The following is a 16708-nucleotide window of genomic DNA, read 5'->3' as shown; positions in this document are numbered from 1 at the left end:
AACCGGTCCTAAGATGATTGTTCCCGGTCCAGAGAGGACATGGCTTGCCAGTTCGGGCCGGACTGTTCCCATGGGGCGCTGGGTCAAGACTGATTTGCATATGGCTGGGTCATAAATGGGGTGGCATGGTGAGCAAGAGAAAGATGGATTAAACCCAGATCTGTGACTAGGGGGTGAGTGTTTGAAAAGTGTCAGCACTTCGTCCATCATCTTGTGTTGCTAAATTTACAACTTAGTTTAAATCTGTGGCAGCACCAAAACTAACGCTTTCCCTAAGCAGGTGTAATGAGGAGAAATGTTTACACTTCTCTTTGTTTTTTCCTTTTTCCATGTGTACTGCATTCTGCAACACACATAAAACTAGAAAAACTACTCAGTTGATTGTTTTTGTACAGAAAGTTGTCCCTCCCTCGCAAAACAATCATGCTAACAACACAGCCACCCTGGTGCAAGGGTGCCTGCGTTGCGGCTCGGCTGTAGTTTTTGCACCAGCGTTGGCAGAAAGGACAGGAATGTGCCGTATCTTATAGATTTTCATTTGACAAAGGGCAGCACAGCTAGAAGGCTTGGGTTGCTGCTCTGAGCCAAAATATAGTAAATATGCCCTTCTATTTTATGATTTATCAGAACAGACCAGCATTGAGTCTTATTGTCATCTTCTTTACCTAGGTATCTAAAAAAGAAATTATTTAAAGGCTAATACCAAACTGTGCCACATGTATATAAAGACAACTACTAATAATAATAATCCGACATCAAAGATGTGTGACCGTGTTTCAGATACTGTATCAAAAAGAACATCTCTTTCCATCGGAAACTTGTTTGGCACTGTGGAATTAATGTTTCATGCAGATACTGTTTATATTCCATTTTCATCCCAATCAGTGTATATTTTCTTTTCAAACAGGCTGATAATTGGGGTCAGAATTACCATGAACTTTAGGAGTGCTGTGCTGAATGGCTCTTTGTGGCTCTCTGAGATGAGACAAGCCCTTTCAAATTCAGTTTACCAAAGCATTTGTTAGAACCAAGAGTAACTGAGTTGAGTTATCTGCATGTTTGTAAGTAAGATGCAAGATGCCCTTCAAGGCATATGAATAGATTTCTAATACATGGATTTCATAAAATAGTCAGTACTTTCAGCTAGAAGGGGGAATATCCATACATTTGCGGAACATAAGGAGAGAGTAAATAGGCCTGAGTGGAACTTGTGGTGTTTGACTATATGGAATTACACAGAGTTACAAAAAAAGCAGAATTAGGCATGTTGCGCTGCTCACTCTGTGATTTAGCGCCTGGGGCTCATTCAGCACTGAAAAATCAGCACAAACGGCAATACGTGGCATGTCAGTGGGCGAAACTTCTCAAGTTGATTTTCTGATGCTCAAGTAGATTTTCTACTTGAGCGCAGCTTTCTATCAGTGAACGGTTCTGACCTCCCGCGATCACCTGCATTGGAGAAATCTCGCCGGGTGCCCTACTAGAAAAATTGCACTAGGAGATGCCAATTCTTACTCCTGCTTGAAAACTTACTGTTGGCGAGCTGCGTGCATGACAAAACTCCAACATGTGAAGGTTGGTTGAATTTGGCCTGAACTGAATAAGCATAACAGGGAGTGGCCAAAACTCTGCCAACTCCACCACCAGAGCGAAATATAATGCCCACCCCTAGAGAGTATGTGTACCTAATTCCTATTTCAGGCTTTGTGGGAAAAGAGGCCTCACTGAGCCCCGCAAAAACCCTATACTCATGGCCCCAAAGGCAGTCATCAGTGGGTGAGGTGACCTGTGTCTGGCCTCCCAGCTGAGTGGGCCCTGCAGAGGAAGTTCCTGTCTGCTGCATTTCATGTGAACTCCTAACCCACAACATACAAAAATGAGTGCACTTAAGAGCACCACAAAAAAGAAATCAGGCTATAGGCACAGTGGACCTAGTGCATTCAGCTTCCTCAGTTACACAAATATCCTACATCATTAAACCCCAGCCATTAATGGGTTGGATGTCCTATGCCTGGTTTCATAGCTGATTGTGTACCAGACAATAAATTGCCACCACTTGTATCTCCATTGAGTCCAAAGCCACGACCTAGCTTGTGAGCAATACAGAACAAAGGGTGGCTGGGTAGTGTTTGCGCAATTGCAACCAATGTAGTGTTTTCCAAGTGAGATGGCTCAAGGGAACAGGGGAAAGCGGCCACCTGCGTCCCCAAGGGGAATCTTCTGTGGAATCAGAGGATTCAAAAGCAAAAAGTAGATAGTTCCCGAGCACAAAAGGTCTTCATAAAGTCTTTAGAGAAAAGAAATGTACTTTCAAGAGTCCAATAGGTTAATTCCTTTTTTATTTTCCTTTATCTTTTCTCGTCACACATCAGAGAATTCTTCGTCAATATTCATCAAATTCACATCACCGTAGCCAATGGAAAAACCAATGCCAACACGTGTTTCGTCATGGGGCACAATCACCCAAATGACTTCTTCAGGGCTACAAATGAATGTGAAATAATACAGGGTATAAGCACTGATCTTAGTTCTCAACCAACCATCACCAATCAGTGATCATGCCACACTAAGATCAAGGTGTAGAAAAAACCCAAAAGTTGTGAATAGTGAGAAAGTCGCATAGCACTGCCAGTGTTATTAGCACTAGAAGAAAAAGACTAGAAGGTTACCAAGTATAGTACCATTATTAAGGTTCCATTAAAAAGTAAAATACACATGAAAGAAACACATAGGAGAAAAGGAGAACAGACCAATATCTGTGTTGGAGTGCATACAAGTATCGAACAACAGTAATACAGAGGTCACAATTTATGTCACCCAAGTAAATAAAAAAGCCTAATAAACCAGTGAAAAGATTCAAAACTTATAAGCGTGTTAGGGTCAAAAAATAAGCTCACCATACAAATCAAAATGTATCAACAGTATATATATGCCAATTACAGAGGTCAATAATTTTCCAAGTAGAAGATAAGAACTAAAATAAGGGAAGAGGGATAAATTAGGGCCCAAGTATTCAGAACAAGTAGATAAAACCAACATGTCTAAAGCTACATACACAGAAGCATAGTATCCCAATTAATCATAGGGATAACGTATAAAATTAATATTATAGTATATATAAATTAGGTCGACAAGGAATATCGGTGAAAAAATGAATTAAGGACAGTTACCTGCATCCATTCCTATTTTGGAGTTCTTCATATAAGTAATTGTATAACTGATATTCTGCAATAAAGGTGTGAACCAGTGTGTTAGTTTAAGTTCACTCTAGCATGTAGCGACACATGTCATATCCTACAAATAATCACCATGGTTCGAAACCCAAGGAATATATTTACTGATTTGGGTTTGACATCAAAATTGGATCGGCTTGTACATTCTAAAGGCAACCGAAATAGGGTAAGCCTAAAATCTTTTGTTATTAAAAATTCACACTCATAGTACCTCTAATTTATCAACTGAAATTGCATAATTTATAAATACCGCAAATATTACTGTAATTATAGCATGTAAGCCGAAATGAACCAGATCAGTTTAATGCGTAAAAAAATTCCATGCAATAAGAGTTTTGCATCATACCACATCAAGTTATACCACATAATTTTGTAGATTTAAACAGATCTAAACACCAATTGACACGTTATTAGCGACGTGTATCTACAATCGAAAAGAGTCTGAGAAATAGTACGTATGAGATTTATGTTAAAAGCGTAAAAACACAAAAACACAAAAAACGTCCGACATAATATATCAGAGGCTCTGTACACGCCGACACTGCAAGCCACATATATAAACTTAATACCGTGGTTAGCCCTAGGCAGTCCTGCGTTGAAAACATTATTTAAGTGTGCCAAGTATAACGAGTACTACTAAGCACACAAACGTGTAGATACAAAGCAGCACCGGGACAACATCAATCGGTTAAATGCTGCACGTAATTCTTCAAACAAAAACTCCACGTCAGCTTGGATATCATACGCCAGCCCGAATATTAACATCACTAGCTCACCTCGGAGAGTACTCCCTGCCACATCAAACGCGGTCCATATTCGTTAGTCGTCCTCTAGGTATCACACGGCGTTTAAGTGCCCGTTCGCGCCATAGTGCTATAGTTAAAATCGACATAGGACAACGTCTATTCACAAACGGCGGCCATCTTAGGCTAGTCAAGCCGTATCGAAAACGCAAATACTAAAATTAGTAACTGCTATAACTATAGTTCAATATACTATACAGATAAAACCATTAGCATAAAGATTAATCTAAATTCTAATTCGGTAATTCCAAATTAAGTAGCCTGATTCGAAAAGGAGTGCCCAACTTAATTTTTATATATAGAACAAGTACCCAATGTACATCATCTGTCGGACTTTTTAGACAGAACCATATCGAAAAAAACACTAATGGGTATCTATACTACATAGATTCAGAATAAAATATCATAAGAGGATTAGTAAGGAAAAGCAGAAAAGGAGAAAGTGCATCTGGAAGAAAAGAAATGTGTGTCACTTATAAGAGAAACAATGTCAAAATGAAGCCTCAATTTGTACATTGATTTCAAACATAATCAAATTCATAATTTAAAATACAATCAAAACTCACAATATACATCATTAATTGTACTTAATCATACAAGCAGGTACATTAATAGTCATAGTACTCAGCTATTTACCAGGTATGACCAGTCATAGAACCCTGCTTATAGGACATACATACAGCTATTTATCAAATCCTACATTTCATAAGACTTTGATTATACAAGACAATCTAGTCATAATGGAATAAGATTCAAAAGGTCTTTGGGCATAATTCCAATATCAGTCAGTTAGAGGAAATAATGTAGTTCCTGGTCAACATTAATTCCATTCTAGCTTGTGAGCAGCCCCAACAAGCAATCAGGCTTTGGAAAGACAGATGGGGTAAAGAATGAGACTAGCTCACGCCCGCAGGGATCCTTCTCAACCTCAGGACCTTACACTTGTGGTCTCCAGCTGACACATGATCATCAATGTGTGAGGCAGCCTGTGCCTGGCCTCATAACTTATTGGGCCACATACGCAAAGTTCCAACTCGCCCCACTCACTGTATCTACTTGAGCCCCAGGACCAAGCCTACTAAATGAACCATCCCGTACAGTGACACCAACATACACTCGGGGGTGCAACAGAAAGGGTGCAGCAAGAGGCTTTCCCACCTGCACCAGAACCATACATCTATGCCGCTAGGCAATGAGCAGCCATCGAGAAGTACCATAAAACCTTGCTTAAGTCTTCCCATTTAAATAAAATAAATACTTCATAGCTCTTACATTACTAAAACCTCAAATGTTTATGAACATTGCATGGCAAGGTTAAGGGTGCAATAAAAAAATTGATCCAAAACTCAAAAGCGTTCCTGCAAACTACGATGCGCTCACAGAGCAGAGTCACCACTGTCTCAACTACATGCAATTGATCTCTGAAATTTTGTAGCTTGTTATGGCCTCTTCTGCTTTATTGCTCCTTTTGTAGTAGTGTTGTTCGATATAGAGCAATTTTCAGGGCCGCTTTTTCATGCCTAGTTGCTGCAGTTCACCCGAGAGTCTGCATAAATCTCTTAGAATGGGACCAGGTCCACCCCACTGAAGATTTTACCTTCCCAAAGTCCAGGTCCATGCAGTGTGATGCAGCGGAGCTTCATGTTGGCAGTCGAAATGAGGAAACCATTGCCAGTTTAAGGAGCAAGTTCGGCATCATGGATGAATGACGCTTGGCACGAAGTGACAGAGTCGGTTGTCGCTGTAGCTTCTTGTTGGCGGTCGATGCAAATGGCTGCTGTTGATGCTGAATCTCAGAGCTGACATGAAGAGCAGGTCATCACTGGAGATTTGCACCAGCCGGCATGGTGAACGGTCCTAGGGCAGTTGAGCAGTCTGTTTGTGGTCGTGAAGAGCACAAACATGTTTGAATCTTCACCTGACTCTCAGGCCTTGTCATTTTGAGGCAGGAGGATTTATCTCTGATGCCAGCAAAGTGTCCAGGAACTGAAGGGCCACTTCTTGGTTATTAGAACTCAATCTGGCAGAGTTCACCAGCAGGGCTGAGGCAGGTTCAGTTTGTGCTGGTCAGCTGGGCAGTTACAGGGAGACCTTTGGAAACTTGTTGTGTGTTTGTAGCTCAAACAGGAGGTTCAACCGACCGTTGGAAACACTTTGGTGTGCCTGAGAACAAGGCAAATTTGCCCAGACTTCCTTCTTCAGACAGCAGCGCAGTCTTTCTGAATCTTCCACATTGCTAGGTGTGTTCTTCAGACAGCAGAGCAGTCCCTCTGAATCATCTACAGAGTAAGGAGTGTTCAGGTAAGAGGTTCTGAATGTGCCACGTTTATCCCCAGTGCCAGCCTGTTCGTGAGTGACGCCCCTTTTGCCTAACCGTCCCCTTTCCTGGGTTTGGATCCAAACTGGACCAAGGGCAGACAGGCCTAGGTGTGAGCTGCATTTGTTAGTGGCAGGGCAGGTAGGCCTTGAAAGTCAGGAAGGGTGGAGCAAGCCCCAAGGCTACCCTTTGCAGCTCAGGAAGGCTGAGTACAACCTCCCAGAGCATCCTGATCAGGAGAGAAACACTTTACCTCACAGCCAATGCCCTTTTGACGCAGTATATGGAAGGAATAGAGAAAATACCACAGCAGAGCCATTCACAGTCATGTAACCCGGGGCAACAGGCAAAAAGGCTCCTTTGGTTTCGAAAATTATCAGCTTTCTAAAGGTGACCTTTTTCAGTACACACAATTTTTAATATTAATTCATTTGAGTGGAATAGTAATTTCTCTATCTGTTTCCAAAACTGATGTTATCACTTCTTAAGTGTAATTAGGTAGTCCACTGTTACCCAATGGGAGAGATTGCTTTACAGAAGTGAAAACCGACTTAAGGAGTTTTTCCCTTCCAGGGCATGTAAAACTTAAGTACGCATGTCCTACAATTTAAATACCATGTATCCTGCACAATGAGTGGTTAGGGCACCCCTTGATGTGACTTGTAAGTGTTAAAAAGGAAGGTTTAGGCCTGACAAAAGGTTTATTGTACCAAGTTAAAATAGCAGTTAAAAACTGTACTACAGGGTGAAGTGGCAAGCTTCAGACATTTTTGTACTGGCACCAGTTGGTGGCATAATGAGTGGTGATGCTCACTAATAGCTTTCAATTTACAGGCCCTATGTACATGTAGTACCATTTACTAGGGATGTATAGTAAATTAATTGTACCAATCAAGGATATGCTAATTTTACCATGTTTATGTTTTTAAATGTGAGATGGCAAGCACTTTGCTCCTGATTTGCATGGGTAAAGTGTGCAGAGTCCTAAAGCCAACAAAAACAGATTCACCAAAGATAGGGTAGTGAAGGCAAATGTGTGGGGGAATAGCACACAAAAGATGGTCATTTCAAAAAAACAAGCAATCCATATTTAGGAGATATCTAACTTTAAGTATAAGAGTTCGCATTGCGATATGCAAATAATGATGAGCGGAGTACTAAGCACATACCTTGGAGGTTCATTTGCTCTATGGCGGAAGTAGAAATCCATTGCAGAGAAACAATTCTGATCCTAAATGAGTCTACCACACAGAGATTTGGAAATGTACCTATATATCTGTTTAAAAAATCTTTGAAGAGGTTGTAGTTAGTCGCACGAATCATGAATTAAATTGCAGATGTGCACCAAAAGCTACGAACCCTTGGTCATAGATTTAACAAATTATGGAATTCTCAAAAAATGATGTGTAACTACTCCTGGAAAGCTGTGCCAATCACATCTTTCCATAACACGCACAACTGTAACCAGTTATATATTCAAAATTAAATATAGTCAACAATTATACATACCAAAATTATTACCAAATGTATTTATATACTTGTCAGTTTGTTATTTTTATCCACAGGGAAATATTTTCTCAATGGAGACAACCTTTCTCTCACTTCACCAGAAAGTTGTAACTGTTTCAGAAAGAGAGCTCCTTCCTCTCTGTGGATCGCGTCTGGTGATACTTGGGGGAGCAGGCAGTGTCCCAGGGGACAAAAGGAGAGGCAGGTCGCAATAAGTCAGTGCGCATTTTCTCACCTACATTTTGCGACCAGTCTCTAGGTATATTCGACCCTGAATCTCTATGTGAAGAGTACAAATGAACAGACAAATGTTTGGGAATAACCACAAAACACACAAATTTGCTGGAGTGCACATGTTTTCCAGGGAATCCCGCCGTAGCACCACACTCCACTTTCTTGGGAGCAGATTTATTCACAGAAAATGATGCTTCATTCATTTCTGCGTGACAATTCATGTTTTGTGAACTGAAAATGCCAACTTGCACTCTTAATGAAGCCTTTTACTCATCTAAGCAGAGCCTAAGGTAACAAGGTTTTGCGAAGCGTACCAGGGTCTTTTTTCACACAGCTATGCAAGCATCATGCAAGTCTATGCATGTCTATGCCAGAAACTCATAAGCATGAGTGCTGTTGGCACTAAGAATGTGCTGGGGTCTCTGATAAACATATCTACTAAAAAACAACTTTGGAGCTATGTTTCCTCTCCATTGTGAGCATTCCCTATTTGTGAAAGGATCTTTTCCTGCATCCTGGAAGCCTGTTTTGGCCAGGCAGGCAGAAGCGATTTTGGTCGCAGGGCTGAACGCCTTCATCACGCTTTCTGTAATCATTGTGAGGCTGTTGGGTGCCTCGGGTGTTGTTGACATAGACATGGTCAGTCAATAGTTTTATGACTGCACAGATTTCAGGAGAACCCAAAGGCTCAAGGCTGGACGTCCGCCCTCACACCAAAGGCTGAAAGCTCAGCAGGCCGCGCTGAGGAGCTGTGAAGCTTGCTGCTGAAAGGAAAGCACAGTAAATGCCACGAAATGAAGTTTGATGATGTGTCATCACTGAGCTACTGAAGTTGGAGTTTTCAATTTAATGAGCTGGCCTCTGCTTTCCCACTGTAAATAAATCAAGATCAGGTTAGCGCAAACCACGACAGAACTCACCTTGACGGGCTTCGGCGATGGCCTGGGTGATCCTTGCTATAGAACTTGGAGGTTGTTCTTTGGGGAACCTTGAGGATTGAAGCAGAGAGTTCGATCAGCGACTTCAAGAACACGGGTTCATGCAGCACACAAGTAGAGAGATCTAGGATCTGTCACATCATGCTACTAAACAGCGTAATTGTTCAAATCTGGAAATCATTACTACTGAAATACGCAAAGGCTAGACAAAAAGCAAAGGGATCCCAAGTCATTATACCTATACCTATACATTAACTTTATATATTTTACTATGTGATATTAGATTGCATATCCCAAATTTAAATTGACCTGTTGATTTGTTTTCTAATGGATCCAGTATTTGATTTTCAACAAATAAGTTCCAAATCACAAAACGCTGTGAGCTCAGCTTAGGTATGAAAAAGTGCAATCTGTGGACAACAGCAGGTCCTAATTCACAGAATCGGGACACTTCAACGTATGCAGGAACAAATGGAATTTATCGCTGTGGAAAATTGATTTTTTGCAGTCGTTATTAAAGGGATCGGGCTGGTGAAATGCGTGTTCCTGTTATGGGGTGCAGTCGGTGACCACTGGGAAGGTTGTGAACACTTACACAGTTTTTGGGTAGATGCAAACGATCCAAACTTTTTCACCTATATGTGGAGAAAAATAATTGGAGCAAGTGTGCAAAATAAGTGTGAAAAAAACCTAAACTCACTAAACCAAATGAGCCTGGCAAAAATATTTATATCAGTCTCCCAGAGCAGGAGACCGCAACTAGAATGTACTCATGCAGGGAGGTATGAGCCATGGCAGCCCTGCTCTGACTGCAGCCCCTAGCCTGCAGCGGGCCAGAAAACTGCCAGCAAGGGAGAATGGCCAGGCTGGTCCCAAATTTAAGTACAGCATTTCTCATTGTTGGAAAACATTTTTGAAGTGGAGAAACTAAGAGAAGCACACATGAAGATTTCCACCACTTTTAGGTCCTATGGAGTGTGTGCTACTAGCAATCTTCACAGGTAAGTTTAGGGCTGTGGGAGTATGCATGAAATCAACTGTGTACCACCCAAAAGAGCGGCCGCAGGTAAGAGCGGGGGGGGACCACCCCCCCTTGCTACGTCACTGTCAACGAGTTACAGCAATTTTATGCCAACTCCTGGTATCTTTGTAAATACTCTACAAGTCCAAAATCTGTGTGTATGTGAATTGCTCATTTTGAACATTGGAGCTGCCTATTAATGTCAACAGGTTTTCGGTAATTATTTTAATTTAACTAATGAGATTCCCATTTTCACTGAGACATATATAGCTCAATTTACAAATGGATCCCGTAGAAATCATTTGTAGCTAGGTATCAATTATTTCCCCCAGGACAGACAACAGTTTTTAGCTCTTTCAGGCTTTAATCCCAATGTTATTTTTTACGGATGTGAAAATAAGCAGTGGCCTACCCTACCCTATTCTCCCTCCGAAGATTGCTGAAGACAGGGCCTAATCATGTGGTTAGCAGAAAGTTCTGAGAAAGCCCTCGGGTTAAAGTGCTCAGCTGACACTAACAATCTCTGCTCCTTCGACAGGAAAATCACTTTATTTCCACGAGGTGCGGCTTTCTGGACAGCAAGTGGGTTCTAATACCAGCCTGCCTATCACCCACCGCAGACTCCCTCTTCTGTGCCCTTTAGTCATTTCACAGTATATTATAAACGCTTTTACAATGTGAATTATTGTTATTATAATAGGTCCAGTAATCACTGTGTAGAGTGATGTAAAAGGCCTCTGCCACTCCGCTTCTTTCTAGGTAAAATCAGCAAATGGACTACAAGTGCTACAAATGCATGCTATTTAAAACTGGAGGAATACAATCATTCTTTGCAGGAGGCTTTGAAATTCCCAGTAATCTCGATGCAGATCAGGTTGAGAACGACCTACCACCGTGTCACGTGTAGGTATATTTATATCGCGTCACAGTAATCCCTTCTTTTTCATGGAGTTAAATAGGCAGTGGCACTATATTAAGAGCAACATTTCCAATTATTAAACAACTTTTAGTAATACTCAGGCACAATCAAATTTACCATTTGTCAATTGTCGGTGGCATAAAAGTAAATTGAACTCATTGGGTCTGAGTCGAAGAGATTTTGCTGTTTCTTACTTTGTAGTGCTACTGGCATACTCCTGATCTCCAGGAGTACTCGTGACGGAGATTCAACAGTAAGCCAGGTGTGCCACATCACCAAAAGTGCTACAAGGATGAGTCACACCTACTCATAGAACAGTCTTTTTTAATCCAGTCCATAGCTTGTTACTGGGCAAAAACGGTGGCTCTCATGGAGAATGCAGTGTTATGGGGTTGTTATTTAACGTTAAGGGCCTGATTTCAATATCCTAAATTTGCTGGTAACAAGTCACAAAGGATTACAAGGCACATGATGTTCTCCATTTCTCAGGGGCTTACATATGATGGTCCATTTAAGCCCACAGGTGGGTGTGGCTGCTTTCTGTTCCACCTTGGTTACTACAGAAGCGCAGCCGCGGCTGGTAGTGGGAGTACCGGCCGGGCGGTGAAGTGGGGAGGGGGAGGGGCAGGGTGGAGGGTAGTAATATATGGATTACGGACTTTGGTGATGCAATGCACACAACGAAATTCGTTTTATTTATTTATATGTTTACTTACCTGTTAAAGTCTGTAATCCATACATTACTACCGCCCACCCTGCCCCTCCTGCTCCCCACGTCACCGCCCGGCCGGTACTCCCACTACCAGTCACGGCTGCAGAAGGGGATGTAAGTGCTGGTGGGGCCCCTTCTGTAATACAGATTGTGCCTGCACAGATATGGTTCTGATGCAACTGTAACGGGGAGTTCCCTCATTTCAATGGAGATGGGGCCCCATATAAACTAGGGAAACACTTTGCCTCTTCACCCATGCTGCATTATGGACATGGGCAGAGAGGTAAAAAGACAAAGAGGTAAAAATCCACCTGCAGGGGATTCTCTGCCCTTCTTTATAAAGCAGGCTAGGTTGCCCCTTGCATAGTGAAAAACAGAGTGGCTGTTTTAATCGGCCACTTCCCTTTCGCTAAGGCGCCACCCTCTTAAGCAGCCCCGAGTTCACAGCTGCCTTAGCTGTAATAGGGTGCACTGTACCTGCTTGTTATTGTTACTTTAGTTTGTATAGCGCCAACTCACCCACCGGTCTCAAGACGCTTTCAGACCAAGAAACACAACAAATTTTCCCGGCTACACCTAGTTGAAAGTGCACCATGGTGCAAACGAGGACAGTTCACCCCATTTATAACACAGACCCTAGTATCAGTACTCCCAGATGTGATATTACCATGCAAGAGTTCAGGATCAGAGTAATCAGGACTACGTGGCTTTAGTAGCAATTCTGCAGAACAACATAATTTAATTTTATCAGTAGTGGTACATCATCTAAAGTTTATCTTCTCTGCACTATTGTGTAAACAGTGTTATGCAGCTGTAAAAAGTATGAATGTCTGTATAATACATGGTAGCCTGTATTCCCTGTAAATAACAGTCTCTAATTTCCTGATTATAACTAGTTGTGACGTCTCTAGTCTTTAATAGGAAAATTATGTACATGCTCAGTTATAATAATGAATTGTGATGTCAAAATGCCTGTTGCCAGGAGCCAAGGTGAAAGGCAGGTCACAAACCATAATTATCAATCAGTCAATCAATCAGGCGCTAGAGTTGTTAGCTGTTTCATGGAGAAAGCAGGGAAAAAAGAGGCAAAAGCAGGAGAAAGCACTCAAAAAAACGGGGAAGAGGAAGGAGAAAGCAGTGAAAAAAGAGGCAAAAGCAAGAGAAAGCACTAAGAAAAACAGGAGCAAAGGTCCAAGAAAACTGTAAAAGCCGAGGCAAGGGCAGGAGAAAGCACTCAAAAACAGGGGGAAAGAAAGGAGAAAGCAGTAAAAAAAATGATGTAGGAGCAGGAGAAAGCTATCAAAAAAACGTGTGGAAAGGTTGGGAAAAGCAGTAAAAATTTCGGGAAAAGCAGGAGAAAGCATTCAGAAAAACGGGGAGGAAGAAGAGCGGTGCAGCAGCACAGGAAAGCAGACCTGGAGTCTGCTTTCACAATTACAATTACAACTGCAGTTTAAACAAGGAAAAAGAGAATTCGCTTTTTGTTCATCTCATCTATATATTTTTTTTAATGAACTGTGATGAGTAAAAAGCTGCTCACGTGTCGAACCGGATTGAGGCCCACCTGCCACTCTGGGTGAAACTAGGTCCCCCTGCCTACACCTCCACTGATCGGAAGGAGGAGGAGCATCCAAGCTGACAAGACGCTCAAAGGTGCCAGATGACTCCCGCAGCGTGAGATGCGCTGCTCACCTCTGGGGCCGGATTGAGGTCCGACTCTGCTGCTCTCTGTCACACTGGGGTGGGACTAGGTCCCCCAGCCTACACCACTGCTGATTGGAGGGAGGCCTCCAAGCCAACAAGATGCTTAAAGGCGCCAGCTGACACCTTCAGTGCGGGACGGGCCCGGGCGCACCCGGGTAAAGCCTGGACCAAGGACACTCCCGCATGCACCGGTCTGCCCTCGTTTGAGGCTGGGCTGGGCCCTCTCTCTGAGGCCTTTGTTGTTACCTCTCCAACTTGTACTGAAACCGCCAAAGTTATTAAGCTACTCCTGGAAATTGAATCAACAACTGAGAGGTTCTGTTCATGACTTGTAATTCTTAATAGTGGCCTCCCCTTTGCTTCAGGACTTTTGTCTGTGTAGGCTTGTTGCTGTTTTCTTGGACACTTAGTATACAAGTCCTCTGCCTTGATCATGGGTAGGAAAAAGTGGGTGCCTGTGGTGCAGTTTCCTCTCCGCTAGTAAAACCTACCTTAATTGATCAGATAATTGAGTGGGCCGTGAGTGCCATCAGCAACGAAGTCGCCCGACCAGAACGGATTTCCATAAATTTGGACGGCAATAACCGGGGTTTACCTGGTCTGTCCCCTCGTGCTCCTCCGAATACACCCACAATTTTACCCCTAAATGGTGCTGCTTCTCCTACTATCCAAGGACCTACAATGAATTGCCATTTTCTCCTCTATCTTTAATGTTGTAAACAATAAGTCCGTGCATACCACATTAACAAAGATGTAAATGCAGCAAGACATGCAAGCAGATGGTTAGCTCTCTTCTATCTCCTCCTGTGACTTTACAAGTGTCTGAGACTGTGCCCATGACTGTTTCATTTTTAAGTCCAGGAGACCCAGTTTTATCCCTTTTCCCACAAGAATACAAGTCCTTCATTAATAATTCCATCAATGATCTTTTGGCTAGTCACCTAAAGACTTTCTCAGAGAAACTGTGTTTAACGATTATTACTGTATTTTCTCCCCCGGTCTCACGGCTGGACACTATTGAGTCCAATTTGGCTGCCCTTGATTGATACCGAACATTTAGGACTTGCTAAAGGAACTATAATTAGCTCTCCAAATAGGCATCGTACTGTGAACAATATACTTGATGAATCTTTGGCAGAGCATATTTCATCAACACAGTCTTTGCTTGCTTTCGGTAGTCCATCAATTTACACAGACCACTTGCGTAACAAAAATATTTTAACCAGGCAGAAAGTAGTCCAATTGCCTACTTTTTCACAGTGGGTAAAGCATATTCCATCATAGCCACAGACACAGACACAATTGCCAGTTATTAATCTTCCCCCAGCTGCATGCCCATACGTGGCTGTCCTGATAGGGGAACCCTCATTGAGTTTTGATCAGCGCGAAACTTATGAGCAACTCTTCAATACAACCTTAGATTGGCTGGCATGACATAATAGACATAATAGATGTATGCCGTTTCTTGATCCGAAAGACATGTTGCACAAAAAAGATGTGAATGGGTTGGGCCAAACCCCTCCAGAATCCAATGAAAATTGTATTGTGGTAAATTTTAGTTCTTCAAACTTGGTATTTCATCTGCTATATAATGTTGGACCCAGTATTCTGCCAAGTCCTCCGTCACCCTGGCCCGCTCTCTTTTTTCCATGGACCTCCTTTCCACTTTACACAGTCCCCACATAATAGCGCACATGACATAAGTCCAAACACCTGCCATGGGGCCGATAATGTGCAATTTCAAACTGCCAAACATAGTACGTTCACCATCTTCTAATGCACCAGCTTTAGTTCAGGTTTCACTGCATGCATTTACTGTTTTGTGCTCTGTACCTACATCCTTCAGATTTGACGCACTCTCCAACTTGGATTGACTTACCTGTCCAAAATCAATCTTAACGTCTGCTACTGCATATATTACATTTACCATTGATAAACCCCTATTAACACACTCTGTACTTTGCCCACGCTCTATAGAACTCTATCTGCTCTTAGTTGGAACATGGCTGGCCTTAAAGGGAAGATTAATAACGAGGTCTGGAAGGCATGTATTTCCAAGTTCAATATAATCCTCCTGCAGGAGTCCTGGCTCACTGTTGCATCACATTGTGAGGGTTACGCTTGTTACTCAAGTTCTGCTATTCCTACTACTCAGTGGATTTAGCCATTTGGGTCAGGCTAAGTCTCCAGGTAAAGGTATCGCAAGTTTAATCTGGCTCTTCTTCTTTTTTAGTGTTAATAATTTGCGTCTCAAAGACTAATATGCTTTTTTATTTGATAACGTTTTACAATAATGATTTTATTAACGTTATTTGCTTACATTATAACAGCCTGTTTAATTTTATATCTCACTTACAAACTAAGGCTGAAAACCGTACTTTTCAAGTTCACTTTTTCCTTTGCTGTGATTTTAATGCAAAGCTTAGTGGGGGTCTCAGCACACAAGACACTCATATGGTAGGACACTGCAACACTCAGGATCTAAGGGGGGCAGAGCTTCTTAAGTATCTTACTGCTCATGGCTTGGTTGATCTACTCCATACCTTAGGGGGAGCGAGTAACACGTTAATGTCCTTTAGAGGTGGGGGGGGGGTTCTCTTATAGAATATATGTTCCTAAGCCCAGATTTTTTACCTTGGTTTTCCAAAGGAGCGATCCTTACCACAGAGTGGGGTTATCAAAATGCCCTGTGCGATTCTATGCTTTTACAGATCAAGGGATTAGCCTGTAATAGTAATCTAGTCTCTGTTACGCAACATTCCTCGGATGGTCTAAGATTAATTTGGCACCTGAAAAATCCCAAAGACTAATTAGCAGTCTTACTTGAGACATATTTAGATATATTCCTCTATTGTCTAGCGGAGAACGAATAAGACTTGATGGCTTCACATTACAATCGTCTTATATGCACAATCTGGTAGTCCATGTTCAAATCAATCCGTAAATCAAACGCAGACCCGAGATGGTTCGATTGGGCCTGTTTCCAGGCAAACCGAAAGCTGAGGAAAGGACTAAAAGCATACCCCAAGATAAAAAGTGAAATCTCCCTGGTGAGTATAAAATCGTACTCACAAATAGGAAGAGGGAAGTACACAGACAAGACTGGGAGCTTTTGGAACTTGCTTCCAGGGGAAAGGATAGCAAATCATTTTGAAACTTAAAAAAACAAATTAGATCTAGGGGTCCCCTACCAACCCTCTCCTACAAAACAGTATCTTGGGCACAGACTGGTTTACCCACTTTGCTTCTATCTATTATATTGAGAAAATCTCAATTATGTCAGCTGTTCTGTGCAATAGACTGCAGAAATTCCTCCCC

At 42.1% G+C, this 16708-nt stretch overlaps 1 protein-coding gene across 1 annotated transcript in view; it reads right to left on the bottom strand.

The window, feature by feature from the left end:
- NRK (Nik related kinase) overlaps positions 1 to 16708 on the bottom strand; it is an 895726-nt gene that overhangs the window by 288024 nt on the left and 590994 nt on the right. The window contains exon 17 of the mRNA XM_086918574.1: positions 9017 to 9084. Within this exon, the coding sequence (XP_086774700.1) occupies positions 9017 to 9084 (68 nt within the window). The remainder of the gene's footprint in view (positions 1 to 9016; positions 9085 to 16708) is intronic.

The sequence above is a fragment of the Lissotriton vulgaris genome, chromosome 4_1 (genome assembly GCF_964263255.1).
Source record: "Lissotriton vulgaris chromosome 4_1, aLisVul1.2, whole genome shotgun sequence".
Classification (NCBI taxonomy): Eukaryota; Metazoa; Chordata; class Amphibia; order Caudata; family Salamandridae; genus Lissotriton; species Lissotriton vulgaris.
This window is presented reverse-complemented; position numbering and strand designations above follow the sequence as displayed.